Here is a 24,345-nt window from a genome sequence, read left to right as displayed (position 1 = left end):
ATTTCGACCGTAAATTCAACGTTGACCGCCGCGAAAACAAACCCGAATCTAGAGAGAGAGAGAGGGGTCAACGTCCTCCGGCTCCAACGCTTACAACCGGCTCGTAACTATTCGACGTTCGTCGGTTCGTCGCGCACGTGCGATTTTTTTCCTTTGCATAATCCAACACGGACACACGCGCACACAGATATATACGCGTATCGATCCACGCGACGCAGGTCGTTATTAATATTAATGCCCGTGCCGCGTTTCGCTCCGGATTTTCCTCGTTTCATCGACGAAACGCGTTTCCCACGTAACATATCAGCCCGAGGGGGGAGGCGAGATACGCGCGCGTGTCCAACGTCCAACGACACCTTCGTCGCAGCCAGTCCAGTCCAGCCAGCGCGCGCCAAATTCTCGAATCCCGAATCTCGACGTTCCCGACGCGAGGAAGGGAAAGGAAAGAGAAAAAAGGAAGGGAGGCCGCCGCCGCCGCCGCCGCCGCCGCCGCCGCCGCCGAGTCGTCAACGGCGAACGAACGAACGACACGAACGATTCTTTCCCGATGCCGCCGCTGCCGCGTTGCGCGGGATCTTTTGGCGGGAATTCGTCGACGCGTTCGAGCCGGGAACCAGTGGGGAGAGAGAGCGAGGGCTCGCGACCGCGGCTCGACGAATCGCGTCGCAGTTCGCAGTGTATCGCGTATCGTCGTCGGTCAGTTCAGTCAGTTGTCAGTTGCGGCTTGGTATCCTCCCGGTAAGTTACCTCGCGCAAACGCGCGTCACGTTCGTTCGCTGCCCGCGTGCCTCTGTGCGTATACGCCCGCGAGTCGCCGTGCTCCGACTCCGATCGCTCCCCCGTTTGCTCCTGACGGAACGGGAGCCGGCCGGCTCCGCTCAGCTCGGCGCGGCGAGGCGGTTGCGTGCGCGAACGTGCCATGTGTGTGCGTGAACGGGCGCGCGCGCGCGCGCGCTCGTGCCTGTGCCCGTGTGTTGGTGTGCGCGGGCATAGCGGCGCCTGCTAATGTACGCGATACGGCGGCGAAGCGGACGAGAGTCGGGAAGCGTGCCGAGTGCACACTGCGCACACGACGCGGGCAAACGCGAGACGCGAGCGAGCGAGTGCGTTTGTCCCTCCGGTCCGGTGTTTTGCGCGTCGGTCAGGCCCGCGTGAGGACGGCGTCTCGCGATACGATACGATACGATACGATACGATACGATACGATTACGACGCGAGGTGACGCGACGCGACCGCACGGCGCACCGCGCGAGACACCGCCGACCGCCGCCACGCCGCGACGCGCGCTGCCAACCGGCGACGTAAAGAAGAGCGCGGTATCACCCTTTGTTCTCCGCGCGCGGCGAGAGACGAGAGTGTGCGTGGGCCCGATAAAATTTCGACGCGCGCGATAAAATTTCTGTCCCAACCGCGACAAGTGAGGTGAGTGTGCGTGAGAGAGAGAGAGAGAGAGAGAGAGAGAGTGCGGGCGGCGGGCGTGCGCGCGCGTTCCACGGCCGTGTCCGGTGTCGCGTACCGCCGACCGCGTACGTACGCGGCGCTCCAACGTTCGTTAACTCGGCGACCGCGGGGGCCGCCGTCGCCGCCGCGTAGCGGATCCCGATATTTATTTGGGCGGTAAGCGCGCCGAATAATTCGGCGGGCCCGCGAGCCATTTTTCGGCGCGCGCCCCGTCGCCGTCGCGCCCTTACTCGCAGAGATTACCTCCGAGCCTCGGGCCGCCCCGGCCGCCCGACGCCGCGCGGAGGCACGCACGGCACCCGCGGACGCCATGATTCGCGCCTCTCTTTCTCCCCCCCCCCGGCCCCCTCGAACCGACGCGCGACGTCGACGGCCGTCCCGTCGGCCGTGCGGCGGTTTTGGCGGTCCCCCTTCGCCGGCTCTCGCGGACGAGGGGGTCGATCGCGATCTCGCTCCCCGCGGCGCGCGGCGTCCCGCCGAGATTCCACGCGATCCGTTGCAAATTTTGAAAATGGCGGGCGTGTAACTTCGACGAGAAAGAGAGAATCGGACGCCGTTACCCCACGACGCGACGACGTTCGGCGACGTCGTTCCCTCCGCCCGAGCGGCGACGGAGGGAATTATTCGGGCCTCGAATAAATTGGTTCGATCGCGCCCGCGCCCCGAGCGAGCGTTCCGCGACGCAAATTGCACGTCGCGCGCCGCACCGCGCCGCGTATCTCTTCCCGTAAACTTGCAAGGCGCGTAATTGATAGTACCGATTTTCGCGGCGCGTTTGCGCACTCGTCTCTCTCTCTCTCTCTCTCTCTCTCTCTCTCTCTCTCTCTCTCTCTCTCTCTCTCTCTCTCTCTCTTCGCCGCGATCTCCCCGATGCTCCCTCAAGCGCGCGGGACAACGAGCGAGAGGAAAATATCGGAAGATCGATAGTCACGCTCGCTTCCTTTATTTTTACTTTTATTTTCTTCGATTCGAGAATCTCACCGTACATTTGTCAATTTGTCCACTGTTCGATAACAGCGATAAATGCGGCGAGCTGGCTTTTACCGGTTCTCCTTTAAGGTTAACGCATCCTTGCGAGAAGATATGCATTTTACGTTCGGCGTTCTTCTGTACGCGCGTATAATAGATATGCGCAAAAAAAAATGTACTTGTTTTATTATATTTTTATTTATTTATTTTCTTTATTACCGAGAGAGAGAGAGAGAGAGAGAGAGAGAGAGAGAGAGACATACGGCACAAGATTTTTTTTTTTACGGCACGAGATTTCGCGCGTTAAAGAAATATCCGCGACCATCGGGTAACGTATTTATTTTCACGCTAGCCGCACAACGTATACACGCGCGTTACGAACGGATGACTCGGAACTCTCCGTATCGTATTAGCGCTGTTCGCGGCTCATCTTGTCGGGGACGACGCGATCTGAAAAAGAGACGAGGAAACGGATTCAGAGAGACGATCGATATATATCGATTTGACTTTTACAGTGAAACAGGACGATAAATATGTCGGATGACGATAATTCGCCCGTGGTGGAGGAGCAAAAAAAGAAGAGGGGCAGGCCGTCCAAGGCGGACAAGAACGCTGGTAAGGAGACCAAAAAGAGGGGTAGACCACCCGCGGAAAAGAATAACGCGGTACGCGCCGCCAAGTCTGACGACGAGGATGACGCACCACCTGGACCTGTTAAAAAAGGAAGGGGTAGACCCAAGGGATCCCACAAGAAGAAGGTACGGGGCGCTTAAAACGTCTGTAAAAATTGCGTACATTTTCATGAATTTGGAAGACGAATTTTAATCGAGCTTTAAACTGTTGTATCGCTCTACTTCGTATCTCAATGGTTGATAATCTATTTTGGGGAAAATAAAAAAAACGGGAATATCGTTGAACTTACAGCAAGGACCACCAAAAGGCACAACTACTCCGTCGCGTGGCCGTGGCAGACCGAAAAAGACAGAAGAGAAACCCGAACCCTCCGGTGAGGACGAAGACGAGCAAGAAGAGGAGGAGGAAGAGGAGGAGAATTGAAGCATCCCGAGATGCAACAGAGGAGGACGAAACTAACACAGCTGACTTATCCTTCGAAGATTTTTAAATAGAAAATTGAATTCAATTTAATCATTTCAAGATTTACTTTTCTTTCATTTTAACCCGGTTGACTTTTGAGCGAGTTACGAGAAACGGTGGACATTGTTCTCGCCGATCACCGGAGTTTTCCGTGGAACTCCGGTTCCCGGTGCGCGTTGCCACCCGCTGATAAATTAAAAAAAGAAACGTTGGATGCAAAAGTTGTGTTACAAATTTATTAAGTTCTTTATATTTACTCGACATCACTACTATTAATGATAAATAAAATCGTACTTTTAAGTACTACGTACGTGTAACCTTCTTCAACAGTAAAAGACTGGATTAAAATGCAGATCTCGAAACTTTTTTTTCACTTGCCCGAGAAATGAGATTTGATCAACTTTTTTTGAATTAAAAAAACTTAACGCATTATAGAATATTGTGTCACACGTTTGCTACCTCCTTTTCTCCTTCATCTACGTATTACGCGATTCGTGAAGCCCCCCCAAAAAAAAGAACTCCATACCGATCTAATATTGTAAGAGATAGAGAAAGGTAAACGAAAAAAAAAATACTTCTTGTGTACGTAACGTATGCACAGGGACTATTCTTTTTCTAATTAACGCTAATAAGTGCATTTTCTTAATGAATGTATATTACTGTCGCTTTTGAGGCAAGCATATGTGTGAATGTCAAATTTGTATTAAAGTAAATAAACTCAAAGTACTCTTATTAATTTAGCGTCCGTATTTTTCCCGAAACTTTTAAGATTCTGAGCAAAAATTCTTCAACGTTCTATCGCAAATCTGTGGCGACGTTTCGTACGAGCGATAGCGTAACTTATTCGTTTCGTTGTACGATAGAAAAATTGTTTCTCAAATTTATTCGAGGGAAAAAAATGTGAGAAAATAAAGTTATTTTGATCGAGGAAAAAAAACAGAATCTTAAAAAAAAAGGATGAAGTAGGAAACGATCAATGTGATCAAGATGTATCAAATAATAAAGTTGTGAAAAATTTCATATTTATATTTTCTATTGTGAAATTAGTTGCGTAAAAGTCAATGTCTATGTACATTTTGATTGGTCGATACTTCGGAACTCGCACGTATAATATTTAGCTTTGATAAAAAGATTCGAAATTTAATTTCATATGTAATTTAGATGACATTAGGGTATAAAAGCTGAAGAAAATTGTGGAGTTATTAAGTATATTTCTAATAAATGTACTTTCTTTTATAAAACTTCGATCTCTTCGAGAAGTTGTATAACGAAAAATTACAGTTCTCGGTTGAAGTCGTAAATTCCAGTATACTTGAGAACTTGATGCGTACAAGAAATTGCGGCGAATAAATATATTTAGCCTATGATAATTATAGCTCGATGGGAAAAAATGATACGAATGCCATGCAAAAATGTACTGTTAGTGACCACCGAATAGCTCTGCGTTTTCTTCGGCATCCATGGATCGGTATCCTTGCTGTAAAATCAATCGATTCTTATTTTCAAGGTACTCGCGTGAATCGCGAGCGAAAACAATCTTACACACTCGTCTCTGATGCGTATTATAGCACTCGTCCAACAGCTCGGTCTCCCAGTCGTCCTCTTCCTCTTCGCCAGGATCAAAGTTGTACATTGGCACGAGTCTGTGTCTTAAACGCTCCAACTTGCGCTTTCTCGATACGATCAGCACCTTTAAAAACAAAATTTAGACGTTGAAGTTCGGGAAATCTTATTCGTACCTAACGAGAAAAACGGGTCAAGTTTCGCTGAAAAAGAAAAAGAAGCATTTGCCGCGCGATTGTACCATCGTATTTTGTATTTATCGGCAATTCTCATAAAACTATAAGATATGCGTTATAAATTTTAAAACGTGTGTAAAATATTACGTCACGCGTCGCGTCAATAGTGTTAATGCTCGCATATAGCAGCGTGTTTAAAAATAAAAACGAGGACAGGGGAAAAACGTCGCAAGGTAATGACAAAAGTGATATCGCTACCCATACCACAGCCGATAGTATGATAACCGAGACCACCACACCGAGCGGCACAAAAATATATTCCACTCCTTCGGGTGGACCGAACTCGTCGAAGGATTCGGTCGTCGTCGTCGGCGCGTACGTCGTCGTGCTTCTCGAAGTGTTACGCGATATCGCCGTAGGTTCGGACAGCAAAGTTATGGCGGTTCTGGATAGATTCCACAATCGTTGATCGTTCTCGCTGACCCGTGGCAGTTCTACGTACGCCGTCGTGGGCACGCTGTCGTCGTAGACCGTGCTCGGCATGCTTGGGGAGACCGTTGCGAGATCGTTCACCAGTATAGCGTACAAAATAGACTCGGTGACGTCCGTCGCGTTGTTGTAGTCTCTCGTATCATTCGTATCATTATTCTCGTGCATCTTATTAGAGAAAGCTCGGTTAATTATTGCTAAGCCATCAGTTAGTCGCGCAAGAAAGCTCCTCGCAGGTGTGGCACATAATTAATATCTTACAAGCTTCAATAAAATTAATAAGTGTTTCTTCTCGATAAATAGGCATGCGTGAAACGAGACGTGTCCGCTCTCTCTCTCTCTCTCCTTACGCTATTACTTCTCAGGCTTGGGGTTGAATATCCTCGAAGCACAGACAGACCATCCAGATTGACCCAGGTAACCTGGTTCTCGTGGGAGACGTGGTTGTCGCGAGTCGAGTCACTTTTCCGGTCTGTTTATTTTTTCTCTCTTTCCTCGCGTTCCGTCAACAAACATGCGCGTTCTTCGCCGCGCCGCGATAACCGTGATAGGCGGTATCACGTGCTCGTCGTTGGATACCCTGTCATCCTTGGATATCGGTTTACGCACGTGTCGATGAGGTGAGCGCCGACGTCATCGTCACCTCGGTCTTATCAATTATTCAACGTGGCGACGGACAGATAATCCCGGCTCTTGTCGTTGAACCGGTTGAACGACGTTGTAAGAGCACACTCTAATATTCCCGTGGATCCACGGAGAGGCTCCAGATTCAAACAGACTCCGTCGCGTCGCATTATCCGCTGGACAGCGATCCTCTTCCCGAGAGTCGGTCTACCACCGCGATTTGTTCGGCTGTCGCTGCATCACCGCGCGTCACTGACGTTATTTCCACCGTGGCGTTTCCCCCACGGCTCCTTTTCTCTCTCTTCCTCAATCCTTCCCCTCGGCGAGACGCGTCTTAACTCGACATCTCGACGACGGTACTTCGCACTGATGATCGCTGATCGCTACGAGTGTCCTCGTCCTCGACGATTTGCGCATGATGGCACGATGCGAAAACCACAGCAGCACTAGCAGCGGACGACAGCCGCGGACGCAAGCGCGGAGCACGAGGGGGCCTCCTCTCCGTCTCGTCTCCGCGGAAAGTGGAATGGAAAGCGGAAACTCGAAATCACTCGAAATCCTGAAAGCCCCGTATCTCTGATTACGCGGTTGACGAGTGGCGGTTCCGACTCGCGATAGATTTATTTTCTACAACTAAACTTTTAGCTATGTTTAAAGTAAAATGAGTATATATTTGAAATTTGGCGAAAGCGAGAAAGGGATATTAAAATTTTGATCAGAGTAGGCTAAATGATATAAGGATTATACGTTGCTTACGCTTTTTGCATTTAGAATCGCTTATTTTCTCCAACGCCACGAGTTCTCAAGCGACGCGAACAAATCTATAATCACAATATAGAATAAAAGTATAGCTGTGTAGCCGGACGGTGATCCGGAGGAGCTTGCGAACCGCTGCTTTTGGAGGTTAACCCCAAACTTGCCGCTTGCCGCGAATCGTCCGAAAGGTTAGGTCTCGACTCCGAAAAGCAGACTGAAGCAGACGACGGGCTGGTTGACGGTTGACGCGGGTTTACACAGGCCTCTCCAACGTGAGAAGAAAGAGAGCTAAAAAAATTAGGCCTACAAAGGGTACAGCGCGTTCTTTTTGGGTGTAAATAATTAGGGACTGGTGTAGATGAGCGCGTCATTTCGCACACGCCTAGAAATGGCGGCTGGCGCGCTCGGCGGCCTCGGCGCTCTCATCTACACTAATCTACACTCGATTCTACTACGTTACGTGCGAGGCACGTGTTTTTTCCTCTATTCTCGATTCTCGCCAATCTCGCGCTCGCCGGCTTGCGTCATTCGCACACGTGTTGCAACATCGCAAGAGGCCAGGGCCAGGTGTCATTAATTTAGGAAGAAGGGGAAAAACACGTCGCTCCGGATGGATCTCGGGAGTTACAAAAACTACGAACGAGCCGAGGTCTTCGGCACAATCAGCATCCGATTGATCGTTGTGCCGCGTGTCAAATGATGCGGACACTCTTTACGCCGAGAGATAGTCTTTTGATTAGAGGCCACTTTTCCGCTTTATCGGCTCAATGACGGTTCTTGAAATCCTCTCGTTGACTAACGCCGAGGTGGATCGTAACGCGGTGAGGAAATGCTTCGCGAGCAGGAGGGGTCCGCCGGGTCCGCGGCGAATTTCTCCAAGAGAGACATCCTGCTCACGTCGTTCGTCGTAAGTGTCGCAATTTGTCACGACCGGCTAATTACAGTTCGATATGTTTCACTTCCCCAATGATTAATCAATCAATCGCACATTGATCGTTTATCGAGCGTAAACCTCGCCGATTAATTCCACGCAAATTGAACGTCTGCTATTTCAAATTGATTTTCGTAAAATAGGGGCACATAAATGCGTTCTCTAATTTCGTCATAAATAAATTCTAATTACGTTGTCGATAGATTGCTCTTTATTGAAAGGTAAAAATTGGACCCACGAGATTTTATTAGAAAATAATCGCTATTTTACGTCAGTCAGGTGCTCTTGCAGGGATCATTTGTGACGCGACACTTTTCCCATTGGACACCCTGAAAACGCGCTTGCAAAGCCAACATGGGTTTTTCCAATCCGGCGGTTTCAGGCAGCTGTACAAAGGTGTGGGTCCCGTCTTGCTGGGTTCGGCTCCGTCAGGTACAATTTACAATTTGGCACAGGGTCACGTCCAGAAAGCATTTTATCTCTAATATTAACGAAAACGATCTTGTTACAGCTGCTATATTTTTTATCACTTATGAGGGAATAAAACAGTATTCGCAACCATGTATACCGGATCAGTATCGCTCCATTATACACATGGTCGCAGCATCGTCTGCCGAAGTAGTAAGTATCGCGCGTTCAACAATGTTTCGTATTACGGTCGAATAAATCTGATATTTTAAACTTTTGTGCTGTACAACGACAAGTACGACTATTAATCGCGTAAATTCATATTTTATATCTATTATGTAAATAATATTTTATAAATCGTGCGATGCCAAAAATGTTGCGTAACGATACGTTGAAACTTACTCGACTTGACGCGTAGACTGCCTGCTCGGTTCGGGTGCCGGTTGAGGTAATTAAACAAAGGAGACAAGCGCTCTTGCCCGACGCGCATCGACTGAGATTGAGAACGCTGTATCGCGGTTACGGAAGCACCGTACTTCGGGATCTGCCGTTCGGCGTGATCCAAATGCCGTTGTGGGAGTATTTCAAGCTTTATTGGACCCAACGGACTCGGCGAGAATGCACACCCCTGGCAGGCGCCGCTTGTGGCTCTGCGTCAGGTAATGACTCGAAACTCGCGCGTACTCGGTGAAATAATTTCGGTTAAAACAATCAGAATCGTTATTTATACGAGATTTTTGATATTTTTCATTTCTCACACACCCACGCGCACAGTTGCTATATCGGCCGCTGTAACGACGCCGTTAGATGTTGCCAAGACTAGAATTATGTTGTCCAGCACGTCGGCGGAAAGAGAGGAAGTGAAGATATCGACAATGTTGAAAGAGGTTTACAGAGATCACGGCGTTAAAGGGTGAGGATTGTGCGAGATACTGCATTTCTCGATCTAAATCCATTCCCGATATTTCAATAACGGAATAACGTTTTCAGGTTGTTCGCTGGTTTTCTTCCGAGAGTAACTGGCTTTACTGTTGGTGGGTTCATATTTTTTGGCGTTTATGAGCAAGCCAGAGACTTTTGTATAGCCTACTTCTCCTAGTCGCTGTTAAATGAAATCAATTATTTATGAATACATTCTAGTAATTGAGTTTTCTCACTCAGCAATATTCTACTGGGATCAATTCTGAAAGGTAAAATTATAGATTAATATTCTGCTGTAAAAAAAATCAAAGTTTAACAGAATCACATTTGTTTATTTCCAGTCTCTTGAGGAGTTTCGGAGAAAATCAAACAATTTCAAGTTTCTATTGGATCCATTTGCACAAAGAATCATAATAAATTAATCGTGTCTAACTTATTAAATAATAGTATTATTTTATCGACGTGGGCAGAATTATTGTTTTATCGTTTAAGATATGAAAAAAAGATTTAAAGACAACGAATAAAATAGAAATTTTGTTTTAAACAATTTCAATTGAATTAATCACTTGTTAAATTAAATGGTTATGGTTCTAAAAATTGCAAAAAGAGTAAATTTAATCGAGATCGACTTTGGGTTGAAAAACGTAGCAAGGAGCGTGTCCGTGTCGACCAATCGCAACTCGTGATCACAATCGTAAATTTCAAAATGGCCGTCTTGCGTTTTCAATAATTCTCGACTGTGATTGGTCGATTCGCGTTTACCGAGCTGTGCGCCGTGCGCCGCTTTCCCTTCTCTCCGTGCCCAATAGCGGCTAAATTCACGTCTGTTCGACCGACCGATCGGCCATGTTTTAGGACGCGTTTACCAACCACGGCGTCTCGCGCGAGTCGAGCCAATATTTTCCGACAATCGATCGAATTTGCATTTGTAAAGCGGGCGTCGCGTAAAATCATCGCGCGCCGGTCAATCGAATCCCGCCGTAATTGACACATTGCTCTCGCTACGGTCGATATACGGGGTTTTTCGCCGTGCGATGGACGTGCGCTCGGTGCACCCACAGCCAACTTCAGAGGTGTGTCATGTTTGCGCTCGGCGCGTTGCTTCGTGATCGGGATCGTCGTTTTACGCTGTCGGGAATCTATGAAAGATGTTGTCGCTAGGCCCGAAAAAGGACGGCGGACCCAACGCCAAGTTCTTCGAGGCGCCGGAAGTTCTCACCCAGCTTGATGGTGTTAAGCAGTGGCTGCTCAAGAACTGCAAGAAGGTACGCTCGTTCTGTGCGAACATGGATACCACCCGGCGTCGTAAACTCGTCGCGGTGTACTGCGTGCGGGGGCCTTCGCTTCTTCTCTCGCGGCACGCGCTATCGTGCCGATCGGCCGGTGTCTTTTTCAGATAAATTTCTCGACGGAAAAAATTTCACGCGAGAATTCTCGCAATGCGCTGATATTGTCTTTTATAGCGCTGACGCGGACGTGAAATTTTTTAACTGTATATCCATCGCTTATACGTGTATGTATATATGTGTACGGTGAAAGCATGAAATCAGTAATTATGTACGCTTATCTGTATTATTATATACAATTACCTAATTTTATTCTTTCACTGGAGCATTATATATATATGTGCGCGCGCGCACACACACACACACACACACACACATGTATACATGTATATATCTTTGGACAGAAGTAATAAACAAAAAATCAACAAAATATTCACAGGAAAGCATAATCGTGATTATAAAACGAGAATAGTATTTATATACGTTCCTACTCTCATTAATTTTTTGTATTGATTATATTATGCGATTATTAAATAAGTTTATTTCATAATTTCTTTTTTTTGTGATTCTTTGTAGTACGTACAAACGGATCCGCCCACTAACAAGAGCTTAGCCACGTTGCTGGTGCAGCTTTTGCAGTTTCAGGAGGATAATCTCGGAAAAAATGTATCAAAGCCACCTATGACTAGGCTTCCAGTATGTAAAATATGTGTATTACGCAACGAAAGCAATATTGATGTAATATTTTGAATCAATTGTTTATTCAATTTTTACAGATGAAATGCTTCCTGGATTTTAAGCCTGGCGGTGGAGTGTGTCATATATTAGCTACTGCTTATCGTTTTAAGCAGGAACAAGGATGGAGGCGCTTCGATTTTCCTGGTGGAAAAGTAATTGTTCGTTCCTTTTATATATATATATATATATATATATATATATATCTTTTGCAGAGAGATATCTTTCTTTATATTGATACTGAATATTGATACTCCTGCTCTGTATACATATAAGACGTGCGCAAACATGGAACTGATTAAGCGAATCACTATTATTACAGTCGGGGTCCCGTATGGATCGTACGGTGGACATGCTGGTGGCGGCGGAACGTGCTTTAATACAGAATAGATGTACGACTGTACCAAGCATTTTCGTGAGACCGGACGTCGACAAAAACACAGCTGCGAAAGTAAAAGATGTAGTTAGAAAGCACCAGGGGACTGTCGTGGAGAATGAGGCGGATGCTACACACATTATCTACCCTCCAGTAGATCCGATGGAAGAGGAATACGCGCGACCCTGTATGAGACGGGAGCGATCGGTTCTAATTCATTGGTACTACTTTCCAGACAGTTATGATTCTTGGTTGACACTGGATCTTCCATGGGATTATCCCGAAGGGACTTACACAAACACAAATTCAAGGTACTTGAATATTTGATAATCTTTTAATGTAAATTAAGCTAATTAACTGATGGAAATTGGTAAATCGAAAAATTGACAATTAATTGAAATTAGTTGATGCCGTTGATGCTCAATTTTAATACGTTGGAAGCGTTGTTGACAAAATATTTCTACTTGTAAATTTAATTTATATGTAAATGCTAAATGTAACGTAATATGTTAAGTAAACTCTGCAATTATTTTCTAGATCAATGTATAAAGTATCGGCGACATGGGCGTTAGACTTGGATCAATATAACGAGTGGATGAACGAGGAAGATTACGAGGTAGATGATAACGGTCAGAAAAGAGTACACAAATTCAGGCTCTCGGTGGAAGATTTGATGGCACAGCCATCGCATCCGCCACCCGCGAAGAAACCTAAGAGGAAACGATCGCCCAGCCCACCTCCAAAGCTCGGCAAGCGTAAGAGGTACGATTTTGATAACTCGAATGATAACGAGTTCAAGTTTCAAACGGGACTTTGCTCACCTTCGATTTCGTACGTTGCCACTTATAGTAGCAGAGCACCGTCGGGTATTCAAAGCGCTTCTTCCGCGTCATCGACAACGGTCCCAAAGAAATCACGCGGCGGCGAGGAAGAGGAAGATTTGACTCAAGGAATGGAGGATCCGCCTGCCGAACCTCGTATCGTCGAGGTGGTTGCTACGCCCGCAAATCCACCGATCGCAGGCCAGGGTAATGCAACAACGGGTAACTCCACCTTGGCGTCTACCGGCAGCAAAAAGCAAGATAGCGAACTACAACCTCTCAAATCGGGCAATTTAACCGATCTTGATGAACAAATGGAAGGTGTGTAAACAAACCTAAATAATTAAACTTAGATCGGTGATGTAATATCGTAATGCCACACGTGTTGGCATCAGATTGATAGTTGTAAATGTTTTCCAATTATATGTTAATTTAACGAATCCTGAACTGAAAAGCTGTCGATATCTCCTAGGAGACAAAGGAAGCTCTCAAGGTGGACAAGATAGAGAAGAGAGAGATACTAGTAAAGAAAGAGGTGAAGGTGGCAAAGGTGATGAACCGGAAGACAATGTGACGGAACAGACGCATCATATCGTTGTTCCTAGCTATTCCGCCTGGTTTGATTATAATTCGATTCACACCATAGAGAAGCGAGCTTTATCGGAATTCTTTAACGGTAAAAATAAGTCCAAGACTCCGGAAATTTATCTTGCGTATCGGAATTTTATGATCGACACCTATCGATTAAATCCAACGGAATATATTACATCTACCGCCTGCAGGTAACATACCTAATTAATATATGCGTATAAAATTGTTATATTTTTATTATTAAAAGAAAATGGAGAAAAGACGTTTTTCTTTCACGTATGAAACCATTTATAGACGGAATTTAGCTGGGGACGTATGCGCGATAATGCGCGTGCACGCATTTTTGGAACAATGGGGACTTATTAACTATCAAGTAGACGCAGAGTCCAGACCGACGCCAATGGGACCTCCACCGACGTCGCACTTCCACGTTCTGTCGGACACGCCATCCGGTTTGGCACCGGTCAATCCAAATCCGCCGAAAACGCCGCAGCCATCCGCCGCAAAGATGTTGCTCGACTTGGAGAAGAAGCCGAGCGTAACGGGTGCCCTGGGTACAGAGGAGAAGGCTTCGGCGGGCGCAATGGCAAATTTTGGTCTGAAAATAGACCAGTATTCGAGGAAACCGGCAGTCCTGAAAAACAAACAAGCGGCAGGTGCCACGCGCGATTGGACAGAACAGGAGACACTTTTGCTATTGGAAGGATTAGAATTGCACAAGGACGATTGGAACAAAGTGTGCGAGCACGTGGGCTCGAGGACGCAGGACGAGTGTATCTTGCATTTCTTACGTTTACCTATAGAGGATCCATACTTGGAAGAAGGCGGTCCCGAAGGGCTGGGCCCATTGGCTTACCAACCGGTACCGTTTTCGAAAGCCGGTAATCCTGTTATGAGTACAGTCGCCTTCCTTGCATCGGTCGTGGATCCTAGAGTAGCTGCGAGCGCGGCAAAGGCAGCTATGGAAGAGTTTGCCGCGATAAAGGATCAAGTGCCAGCTGCATTAATGGACCAGCATTTACGAAACGTTCAAGCTAGCGCTAATTCAGACGGTAATTTTATAATTGTATATTATAAATTAGAAACTAGAGTGATCTAGTTTGTGTGTAAGGCAATGCATATAATGATTGTAATATGTACAAAAAATATCAATTATTTTTTCATTTTCACAGGTAAATTTGATCCAGCGGCGGGGCTAGCACAATCGGGCATCGCTGGCACAGGACCGCCTGAACCGCCTGACGATACAGCGGCTTCTACCACGACAACGACCCCGTCCGTACCTACGGGCGCGGCTAGCTCTCCTCATTCCACGGCGCCGACTCCCGAAGCGAAGAAAGAGGAACAAGATAAAGCTAAAGATGCTATGGAAGTCGAACAATCTCAGGTAGATGTTACGAAGAAAGAGGATGAATCAAAGGAGGGCGAAGAGGACACAAAGTCTACCACTGATTTAGAGGCTGCTGAAGCGAAGGAAAAGAAAGACAAGGTAAATATTGAACACAGTGAATTGATTTGACATATGTTATAAAAGAGAATATCAAAATGTTTAAATAATTGATACTGCCCAATATCGTGTGTTTAAACTTAATTTTTCTTTTTTTTGCAGGTCGTAAGGGACGCTCAACTACAGTCTGCAGCAGCAGCAGCATTAGCGGCCGCAGCTGTTAAAGCCAAACATTTAGCAGCTGTGGAGGAACGCAAGATCAAGTCGTTGGTCGCGTTGCTAGTCGAAACTCAAATGAAGAAACTGGAGATTAAATTGCGTCACTTCGAAGAATTGGAAACCACGATGGAGCGTGAACGCGAGGGTCTCGAGTATCAGCGGCAGCAGCTCATCACCGAGCGGCAACAGTTTCATCTCGAGCAACTGAAGGCGGCCGAGTTTAGGGCACGACAGCAAGCTCACCAGCGACTGGCTCAGGAACAACAACAGCAACAACAGCAGCAACAACAGAATCAACAACATCCACCTTGGCAACCGTCTGGTGCGCAGCAGCAACAGCAGCAGCAGCAGCAGCAGCAACCGCCAAGTCCGCAGGCTCAACCGCAACAACAGCCGCCACCGCACACGCCACCGCAGCAGACATAACTCTTTTGTGAGTTTGAATCTTTAAATGGTTAAGTAGTTAGTCAATCGTAAACTTTTACATATTACGACACATTACTAACACTTCTCAAGTCCTTCTCCGTTTTTATTCGATGATGATTATTTGCTTCCAAGTTACAGATCGTTTCCACGATTATGTATACAAAATAATTTCACATCGTTTTGAGACATTTCGTATCTCGAAGAAGGAATAAATATAGTTTGCAAATGTTTCTCTCTAGTTTTTCAATTCTATTATATGGATGCATATATATATGGGAAGAAATGATCTTTCTTCATAATATATCACATAAAAAACAAAAAAGAAAGATTTCTCGCGGAACAAATTTTATATTACTCTTTTTCAATGACAATAAGAGTTATAAAAGACGTACACATTTGAGATATACATTATACGTATTATTATACATATCTAATATCATTATCGAATAATGTGACATTTGATCTACAGAGCCTCGTTGTCTATCAATTCCAGCACTAAGTCAGTCATGAGTCGAGCACATTCAGCGCCTCCGCGTGGCGGTGCTCCTGCGGTATTATGTTTCTCCTCGCTAGTTTCCGTGCTACTCGTTTCGTACAGATTCGGTGCTTCGTGACTGGCGCACGTGCTAATTGGTAGAATGTCCAATGCCAATCCCAATCCGAATCGTCCGCATCTCCGCATCTCTTCCTTTAATCTGTAATCGTTGAGTAGACGATAATATCAAAGAGGTAGTCAAACCATTCCAAGTCTCTATGTTTTTAAACTCAGAAAATAGTGAACACCGCAAAATTACATTTATATTCGTTAAGACGGTAATATATCCGTTTTTAAAGACATATGAAATTAAGACGATTTGCAAATAAGCTCTTCGATTAAACGAAAAGTTACTTATAAAAAGTGCAAGTAGTTTATTATAGTTTTGTCGCACAACTCGGTATTTTACTTACAATTCCCACATGATAGCTGGATCTTTCGGCGGCTGTTCCGGATTGAGAACGCGCAAGGAGGACATCAGATGGGAATGATAATGCTGGAGAAGCTGTGTCATGTAAGCCCGCCTAACAACACCACTCGTGCAGCAGTATAGCAAGTTCGCAAGATCAAGAGCGAGTGAACCGACCCGCGTCAGTTGAAAATCAACTAGATAAACGGCCTGCAGAAGCACAGTATTAAAAATCAAGTCTAGGAGGTTTCGCAGCGAGAGACGCATCTCACATTCGTGCCAGTCAACATTGTCAGTCTCGAGTGTGATTTATAGATCATAACGCGGGGTAAATATTCTTGCATCGTATATCTGGCTGTATTTATTATTATTTTTTTATAATTATCTGAAATTTTTATCCAGCATGGATGGAAAACTAAACGATTGAGAAAGAGAGAAAGAGAGAGGGAGAGAGTTAAGTATGAGTGTGTAAAATGTACATTATGTATCTTTTTCTGAATTTTTTCAACTTTTGGGCATTATGTAATTTTACGTCACGATTTTTCTGAAAGTTGACTATATCGAATTTAATTAGATGTAATTATGCGTAATGCAAGAATCTTTGCGACCGGCTACACGGGTCTAGGTGTGATCACTTTCGCTAAACCGGAATCTTTGTAATAAGATCGCAAATGGAAAAAAAAAACATTTGAATCATATAAGAATCTTATAAATTTATATAATAAAAGTGTATGGAACAACAAAAGTGGTTTCTCGTTTCGTTATCTTGTAAAGTATCTGAAAAAACAAAGGAAGATGATTACCATCATCCGACGATAATCATCTTTTTATTAAACATATGCGACCTTTCATTGTAGATATTACCAGACATGCAATGTGTATTGCACTTTTCTAATTTACTTTTCTTACAAAATAAAAGATTCACCTCTGTATCCGAGCTTGGTTCATCCTGAAAGAGGAAATTGTTGGTCCAACAATCACCGTGACAAAATACGGAGAGAGGTCCTTGCGCGGAGACGAGTTCGCTCATAGTGCGGAAAAATACATCTTCGTTTAGGAAAGCTTGCAACTTCGTCATTACCTCCTGTCTTCTGTGATCTATGTGCGAAGGAAGCGCTTCGGACACCATCCTGATGGCATTATTCACGGCCACGCGATAATACTGACGGTACCAATCTTCATTATCCCGTCGAAATAACGTTTCTTGTATACCTTGATCAGGATTTCTTAAATTCACGAACTCTTCCGGCCTTTAAAAAGTAATAACTTTTTGCATTAAAACTAGAAGACGAGGATAGAGAACGAAACTCTTGCGTGTAAAAAACAAAATTTCTTTTTATCAATATTTTCATTATCATTAATATTTTTAATTACAGCGATTCTCGAGCTAGTATTCTCTATTTCTAGGAAAATCTAGTTAATCTTCTCGAGTTATCTAGAATAAACTTGTTATTTCCACAATTATAATTGTAAAGACTAGACATACTTACTTCAATTCCTTTAACGTCAAACTAAGTGCGTGAAAACCTGCTAGAGCCTTCAGCACATGCTCTAGATTCTCCACTTCTAATCCTTTCCGTCTATCTGCCATCTTAAAACCTCTCTGTCTCAAATCTTCCATGGCAATAAGATCGGCTCTAGCAGCGTATATCTTGGGTACTCCGCTGAACACTCTTCTACCGTTTGACTGCAGTCTGTTCAGCGTGGGCCACACATGCTTATAAAACACGACTTCGTTTCTGAACAGTAACTCGCTCTTAAACGCCTCGCGACGTTTCTTTGATTCCGGTAGTATCTTGTAAATGATGGCACACTCGTAATTAATGTATTCCTCATTTTTCAACAGCTTACGTCCCTTTGCCCTGATCCGGTACAGCATCGAAGTATAATTATCTCCTCTTCCCGATCCTGGTTCTTCTTCTAAACTATCGATCTCCACATTGGGCTCATCCTCGGCAATTAATTCACGGATATCGTCGAGAGAAAGCTTATTACTACTATCGCCGCTGCTATCCATTATCCTGACAGATCTGCTGGAAATTCCAATCTTTACGACGATGATTTCGATGATAACTTCTCGATTTTTCCGGGTGGAGCAGATTTTAACATCCTATACTTCACGGTAGATCGGAGAGTTGTGCCAACTGACGCAGGAAATGAGTATTTGAGCGGCTGGAGCGGTTGGAGGGTTGCTACCTCCCACTGTTACCGATTTAATTCATTAATGATTTACGCCCCCCAACTCGTAAGAGACAAGGACATTGAAACATGTCAATCATGCACCTCATCATTTAGATTCGCCGCTTTGATTCTTCAAAACGCGGCGCGGGTTCGTCGCGCGGTATATGATATAATGATATAAAGAGAGCTCTCTTTCAATTGTTAGTATGTTTTGTGCACACACACACACAGTGTAGAGAAATATATAATGCATAAATATTCTTAAAAAGATTTATTGTATCAAGTAACAATTTATTAATACAATTGTATTAAGTAACAATGTATCGATAAATTAAAAACGGTAACAATCGCTGATAAAAATGTAGTTTCCACGCTTTTATATCTCATCGAGAAATTTATATTACACAGTGATATAATTTTTTTTTGCTCCTTAAGAGTAAAGAAATTGACCCACTCTCAATTGAACCGATTATACAGATAGCTTGCAGAAGCACGATATTAATCAAGACTGAATTTTGCAGTGAGACATTTGTGCCAGCCAACATTGTCAAAATCCTTAATATGATTTATAATTCTTTTATTTGCTGGGAGAATACTAAAGAAGGAAAAAAGATGTAATATATAGATAAGAAGATAGAACTACAAATCAAAAAGTTAAAGAAAAGGAAGAAGGCAAGGTTGGATGGGATACAAAAAAAGATATACCACACAAGAGATGAAGGAAAGCTCGAAAAAGACGACAACAACATAGAGACAAAAGAGTTCTTGAAAGACGGAAGAATGGAGAGACAATAATTTCATTGATTTCTACCGCATCGATTATGGTGGACCGAAAGTTATAAAATAAACACATTTATATATAATATATATATAGTACGTACTTTATTTCGAAATACTAATTCTCATCAGAGAGCTGTAATTTGAGAACGTCGTTACCCACTAAACTAATTAATATATTTTCCTGGTTGGAGGTAAGGGATACAGTTTTGTGTAACTTTTTAGCCATTTCCCCGGCTCCTTCTAAATTATGGAAAGTAACGTACTCCAGAAGTGTCTAGAAGTAAATGCACCGACGTTATTATAAATCAATTGATACTAATATTTAATTGAAACTAATATTTAAAACGGATGTACACTTACGAAAATCGCTGGCACGTGCGCTTGCGCCAAACACAATTCGAATATTTCGTTTATGTGTTCCGTTATAATGGTATAGCTATGCTTGATTAAATGCGGCGAACGAACCAATGACGATATAATTTCTACTGTTTTGTCGAAATTATTTCCACGTAGCAACAATATTATAATGTTGCCCACCACTGTATTGGATATCAAGACGTGCTGCATTTTTCTGACATTCTGAGCCTGTTGAAAAAATAATACACAATTATGTATCATTTCAATATATCCGATTATAAAAATAAAATCCCATAACTAGCAATTTTAATCTTAACAATAGATTCTCTGTAATTTGAAATCGACTTGGTTCTTCTTTTTCTTCTTCAGTCACGTATACAGCTCAGAAAATATTAATGTATCGACACTTCATTCCAAATTCGTCGGAGAATCTGTTATTAGATGCAAAATGTGAAGCACCCTACGTAATTAAAAGTAATTTCAATTACTTGTATATGATCCCAAATAGTGAGCGCCATATCTGCGAATTGCGCATTCAACGAAGAATCGGGTGCGGGTTTACAATGTTCGCTCATCAAGTGCAATATATTCTCCAATAACTCTTCCCTGTCTAGATGACCGAACATGATCATGTGCGACCAGAGTTTTGGTATATATTGCGTGGCGGTCTCCGCGGGATGTAATTTTAGAGCTTCCAATATAGCGCTCATTACGGCAGGTTCCGGTATAGTCACGTGCGGTACAAGCTTGCCGTAGAGATTGAAGAACGTCTCGAATTCTTCTGTTGCCAAAATTAACTCCAAATACAATCGATAATAGACGTGTTCCTGAGGCAAAATATTAGCTCTATACCCCAAATGCGCAATATAAAAAATATATATAATTAAATAACATATTTTCAAGAATACACAAAACGCGCGACATAACAAATATCTTAGATCTTGTAAAAAATGATTTTAAGTATTTGAACTCTCAGCAAATATCTATAAATTCTGTGCATAACACGCCATTAAAAAATATCGATTAAAGTTAAAAGATTTTTAAAAGAATGATGTTAATTTTATCCTTTATGTATGTTTTTTTTATATTTTATTAATTACAAAAGAAACAAAATTATTTCACGCCACGTGGTGTTTTCTGGACAGAATATGTTGAGGGTTTAAGAAACTTACTCTATAATTGTTGCCGATAAACTTGTAGTTTTCACCGGCGAGAAGAAGCTCATTCACCATTTCACCTGCTTGACGCTTACAGAACTGCCGGGACGCCATTTCCATCGCGGTAACAAAGAAATTTAAATCTTTTTCACTTTGAATGGTAAGGGTCTCCTCCTTTAAAGACTCCAAGATTTTCATAAAGCTATTGTATGACGCATCACCTGTTTCAATGAATAAACTCGTCAACATTTGGCCGGCACACAAAATCTTTGCGAGACAAGAGAATATATAATTACCGAATCTACTTAAAATTCGCAGCAAATAAAAATATGTAGTTAACGATGGCTTTAGCTCGAATTTCGTGATATCGGCAAGTATGTTGGATACAAAATCTAGAGCTACTCGATTAGTTTTTATGGTAGTAGCTATATTGAGAGCGGCATTAAAGGTATGTATGTTTGGAGTAATCCCGTTCGCAGCCATTGCTCTGTATATTTCCATTACCAAAGATTTTGATTTTTCCTCTCCTTGTCTTAGCATTGGTACCATCGACATCACGGCATTATATCCATCGATGGATAATGGAATTTTTTTTCCTTGACTTTCATCGTACAAGTGCCAAGCCTTGTCCGGCTAAAACAACAAAATTATATCAATTTTTTATTAAAATTTATAATAAGGCTTTAAAATATGCAGTAAAAAAAAAAAGAAATTTAGGCAATAAGAGCCAAAGTATACGTATAGTTGACAGAATCCAAGCAACACATAGTTAAAATTTGAGTGATTTATCCGAACAACTCTATTAACAATAAACAAACACACGTTTCGGTCTAAACTTGTTTCTAACTTTGCCCATTTTTAGTTTTTGACATCCACAAAGGAGAGTCCCCAATCTTTGATCAATACATTTGTCGTAAAGTTATCCAATCGTCAAATAGACTCGAATTTTCTTTTTTCTTTTTATCATGGCGCATTTTTACGTTTCAGATTAAATCCATCGTAATTAAGTTGTACTTATAACTAATTTAAAAGTTATCTTACACTGGAATGTTTAACCAAACCACATATCATCGCGGTATAGGCAGCGGCTGCTACTGTGGGCTCTTGTCGCTTCAGAAATTCAAACAGTACATCGATTTGTGGATAACTTCTGTGTAAATCATCGATAAAATACAAAATATTATTTAAAGCCAAGTGAGAAAAATACATATCAGTGTAAGGGAAAGATGACGTATTCAATTTTCATAGACTCACATCCAAGCGTTCGTCTTACGTTTCTGTTCGAGCGTGTACCAACGATTCTCCAGCAAATCGTCACTGGTACGTTCACAATTATTGTAAAAGCACAACAATTCCAAGAGTGCCTGTTTCGTTGGCACGGTTATCTCACCTTTCAGCAAATCGTATATCGCGATAGAGTTGGAAACGTGACCGTTCGATATCTCGTATAATAACGTTTCCTCCGTCACTTTACTTTCCTCCGTGTAAATAGGAGGTGGTACGAACGCCTGCAAAACAAGTATAACAATATACTACTTGAACTTGCATATCGGTAATCGACAGTGGAATATCATATGAATTGACACGCAGATAGATACGGCGTGTTTAATCAATGACATTACTTCTGATACAGTTACCTTAATTTCAGGGTCTGCTACTTTATGCTGAAATAAATCGCGGTGCTCCTGACGAACCCACATCGCGGTCTTCCTTCCAGACTCCTTCGCCAAAGCGAACGAGCGATCGTGCATCTTTGACAGTGGCGTCAAGTAAGGGTCGTCGTGAAACTTATAATGCGGCGCCGTATAATCCCTGGATATCGTAGTCTCCAAAGCCTACGAGACAAATCGGACGACACACTTATGGAAGAGCATCGTCCAAACAAATTTGCTCCAAATACACGATAATTTTCTTTACCTTGAGGATATCTGTGGGACCACGTTCTATCCTCTTTGGGATACGAACATCCGTAGATGAGGCTGACGTCGCGGTTGTCGACTGCAACCGTACCATCAACTCCTGGTACAATTTTCTGCGAATGTTAATAAAATTATCACAAGTTACCGTTCATTCATCGTTATATAAATATCCTTTTGGAAACAAATGTATATTCTTTAAAAATAGATTACCAGATATTATTTAAATAACAGGTACAACATTCACGCGTATGAAAAGTAAGTCGATCGCGAAAAATAATTGAACACGCGCTAGATTTACTTTCCAACATTTCCGAAATTATTTCAAGTACTCTCGTCGTATCGTCGGTGCGTGCATAACGAGATCCGGGGCAATTTCGCCCAGAAAACCAATTGATCTACGTATGTAAGCCGAACGAATCGTAACTTGTTACGTACCCACGCGAGATTCTTGCCAAAGAATTCATGATGTCAGTCGTGAAGATGAAGGAAAAATTAATGTTTCCTCTCTCAATCTTTACAGCCGCAAGTTTGGAGGTTAGATCATTGGAGGTCGTGAGGTTAGGTTAGGTTAGGATTAAACGCGACACGCGACACGCGACACCGCGCGTGCAGCGGATAATGAATTCTCCCGTCTCCGCGACAAATCGACAATAAATTTGATATTTTAGTACCTTTCCGATGCGGCAAAATCCGCAAAATTATTAAATCGCAATTAGGTACATCATAAAATTAACCGATGACGATGATACATCAAAACAAACTCGTTAATCTCGAATTGATATAAAGCTAGAGCGAATAAGCAACACGTTAATTATTGTGAGAGCAATTTCGATTAAATTCCGATTGACCAGTGATCGATTTAGACGACAGAATTACTTAGAGCAAAATTTTTTGCCACATACGTCGTTGTCCCTGACTTTATATCTTTCTTTTCCCTTCATCCCTAAAAAATAAAATAATAATTCTCGTCTCGTCAACGAAATAGTACAAGTTTGATAAGTTATACATATATTAAACACTGATTAAGTTTAATCGAAGATCAGCTAAAAGATCACAAACTACCTCGAAATTATAATATCTCTTGACAAACAGCTTTTTTAATTATATACAAATAAATCTCTTTTAATTCTCGAGGAGGGGAAGGCATCTCGGGAAAAGAAATCTCGAGAAAAAAAAGCACGCAAATGTTATTGGTACATATATTTATCGCGCAGGGTGCCCGGTGCCCGCTACGACGCGTGACGAGTGATGAAACATGAAAATATGATCGATAAGCACGTTGGTCAGCACGTCGCTCTCGTCAACGCTTTTCCGTACAACCAACAACCAACCGCATTTTGCGAGATGTTGGTTCCGCACGTTCCACCTGGCCTGCTGTAATGCATTTACAAGTATCGACATCGACGCGGATTAACCCCCCGGCTGGCTTACGTCAATCTCTCCGTAGAGCAATATGGGACATCTGGTGATTTGGTCGGCTCGGTTGCCTATCCGTAGGCTTCGCTTCCCGTAACGGAAATGCGTATATCGCGCCGTGTAATGTGCCCAGGGTAATTCCTGCGTCCCTGCAATTTCCTGTCACCCAATGGCTCTAATTGTAAGGGTGACATTGATCGAACTCTCCGATCAACTCGATCAACGATTAACTTGTGATTATTTGCAATAATTTCGTTAATATGGCTAGAATTATTAAATTTTATCGTTTGACGTAAA

The 24,345-nt window shown here is 43.2% G+C and overlaps 6 protein-coding genes across 14 annotated transcripts; 3 read left to right on the top strand and 3 right to left on the bottom strand.

Annotated features, from left to right (window-relative positions):
* Positions 1–555: 555 nt before the first annotated feature.
* D1 (D1 chromosomal protein) lies at positions 556–4,261 on the top strand. 2 transcript variants are annotated; one of them, XM_077410862.1, is made up of 3 exons: positions 556–738; positions 2,946–3,188; positions 3,355–4,261. In XM_077410862.1, the coding sequence occupies exons 2-3, from the start codon at positions 2,964–2,966 to the stop codon at positions 3,484–3,486; spliced, it is 357 nt and encodes a 118-aa protein (XP_077266988.1). In that variant the 5' UTR covers positions 556–738; positions 2,946–2,963; the 3' UTR covers positions 3,487–4,261. The 2 variants fall into 2 exon arrangements, with proteins under 2 accessions (XP_077266988.1, XP_077266987.1); XM_077410861.1 differs by lacking the exon at positions 556–738 and adding an exon at positions 986–1,422 and having other exon boundaries at positions 3,355–4,026.
* LOC143899981 (uncharacterized protein C3orf18 homolog) lies at positions 2,653–7,328 on the bottom strand. 6 transcript variants are annotated; one of them, XM_077410852.1, is made up of 5 exons: positions 7,134–7,328; positions 6,015–6,936; positions 5,523–5,921; positions 5,072–5,215; positions 4,531–5,002 (listed from the first exon to the last, which is right to left on the bottom strand). In XM_077410852.1, exons 3-5 carry the CDS (start codon positions 5,919–5,921, stop codon positions 4,946–4,948), a joined length of 600 nt encoding a protein of 199 aa, XP_077266978.1. In that variant the 5' UTR covers positions 6,015–6,936; positions 7,134–7,328; the 3' UTR covers positions 4,531–4,945. The 6 variants fall into 6 exon arrangements, with proteins under 6 accessions (XP_077266982.1, XP_077266978.1, XP_077266979.1 ...); XM_077410853.1 differs by having other exon boundaries at positions 6,104–6,936; XM_077410854.1 differs by having other exon boundaries at positions 6,112–6,936.
* A 310-nt stretch (positions 7,329–7,638) lies between these two features.
* LOC143899978 (S-adenosylmethionine mitochondrial carrier protein homolog) lies at positions 7,639–9,940 on the top strand. Its single transcript, XM_077410842.1, has 7 exons — positions 7,639–8,040; positions 8,340–8,496; positions 8,576–8,685; positions 8,891–9,131; positions 9,247–9,385; positions 9,463–9,662; positions 9,735–9,940. The coding sequence occupies exons 1-6, from the start codon at positions 7,963–7,965 to the stop codon at positions 9,569–9,571; spliced, it is 834 nt and encodes a 277-aa protein (XP_077266968.1). The 5' UTR covers positions 7,639–7,962; the 3' UTR covers positions 9,572–9,662; positions 9,735–9,940.
* A 298-nt stretch (positions 9,941–10,238) lies between these two features.
* Positions 10,239–17,263, top strand: Mor (SWI/SNF- related protein mor). Its single transcript, XM_077410785.1, has 11 exons — positions 10,239–10,658; positions 11,256–11,375; positions 11,456–11,569; positions 11,737–12,101; positions 12,328–12,552; positions 12,640–12,932; positions 13,084–13,393; positions 13,497–14,254; positions 14,375–14,691; positions 14,812–15,301; positions 16,259–17,263. Exons 1-10 carry the CDS (start codon positions 10,542–10,544, stop codon positions 15,292–15,294), a joined length of 3,102 nt encoding a protein of 1,033 aa, XP_077266911.1. The 5' UTR covers positions 10,239–10,541; the 3' UTR covers positions 15,295–15,301; positions 16,259–17,263.
* On the bottom strand, positions 15,371–18,432 carry LOC143899964 (uncharacterized). The gene is made up of 4 exons (XM_077410822.1): positions 17,729–18,432; positions 17,164–17,488; positions 16,243–16,448; positions 15,371–15,989 (listed from the first exon to the last, which is right to left on the bottom strand). Exons 1-4 carry the CDS (start codon positions 18,253–18,255, stop codon positions 15,758–15,760), a joined length of 1,290 nt encoding a protein of 429 aa, XP_077266948.1. The 5' UTR covers positions 18,256–18,432; the 3' UTR covers positions 15,371–15,757.
* Positions 18,433–18,675: 243 nt separating this feature from the next.
* Positions 18,676–23,214, bottom strand: LOC143899956 (small ribosomal subunit protein mS39). Of its 3 annotated transcripts, XM_077410799.1 has the most exons (11): positions 23,068–23,214; positions 22,631–22,745; positions 22,351–22,548; positions 21,968–22,221; positions 21,755–21,863; positions 21,010–21,346; positions 20,729–20,934; positions 20,045–20,383; positions 19,560–19,784; positions 19,301–19,473; positions 18,676–19,014 (listed from the first exon to the last, which is right to left on the bottom strand). In XM_077410799.1, the coding sequence occupies exons 1-10, from the start codon at positions 23,094–23,096 to the stop codon at positions 19,315–19,317; spliced, it is 1,971 nt and encodes a 656-aa protein (XP_077266925.1). In that variant the 5' UTR covers positions 23,097–23,214; the 3' UTR covers positions 18,676–19,014; positions 19,301–19,314. The 3 variants fall into 3 exon arrangements, with proteins under 3 accessions (XP_077266925.1, XP_077266924.1, XP_077266926.1); XM_077410798.1 differs by having other exon boundaries at positions 18,676–19,473; XM_077410800.1 differs by lacking the exon at positions 23,068–23,214 and adding an exon at positions 22,843–22,998 and having other exon boundaries at positions 18,676–19,473.
* Positions 23,215–24,345: the final 1,131 nt, after the last annotated feature.

The sequence above is a fragment of the Temnothorax americanus genome, unplaced genomic scaffold (assembly GCF_048541705.1).
Source record: "Temnothorax americanus isolate GAGA-0224 unplaced genomic scaffold, ASM4854170v1 Scaffold29, whole genome shotgun sequence".
Lineage (NCBI taxonomy): Eukaryota > Metazoa > Arthropoda > Insecta > Hymenoptera > Formicidae > Temnothorax > Temnothorax americanus.
The sequence above is the reverse complement of the archived record's forward strand: the minus strand, read 5'-3'. Positions and strand labels throughout refer to the sequence as shown.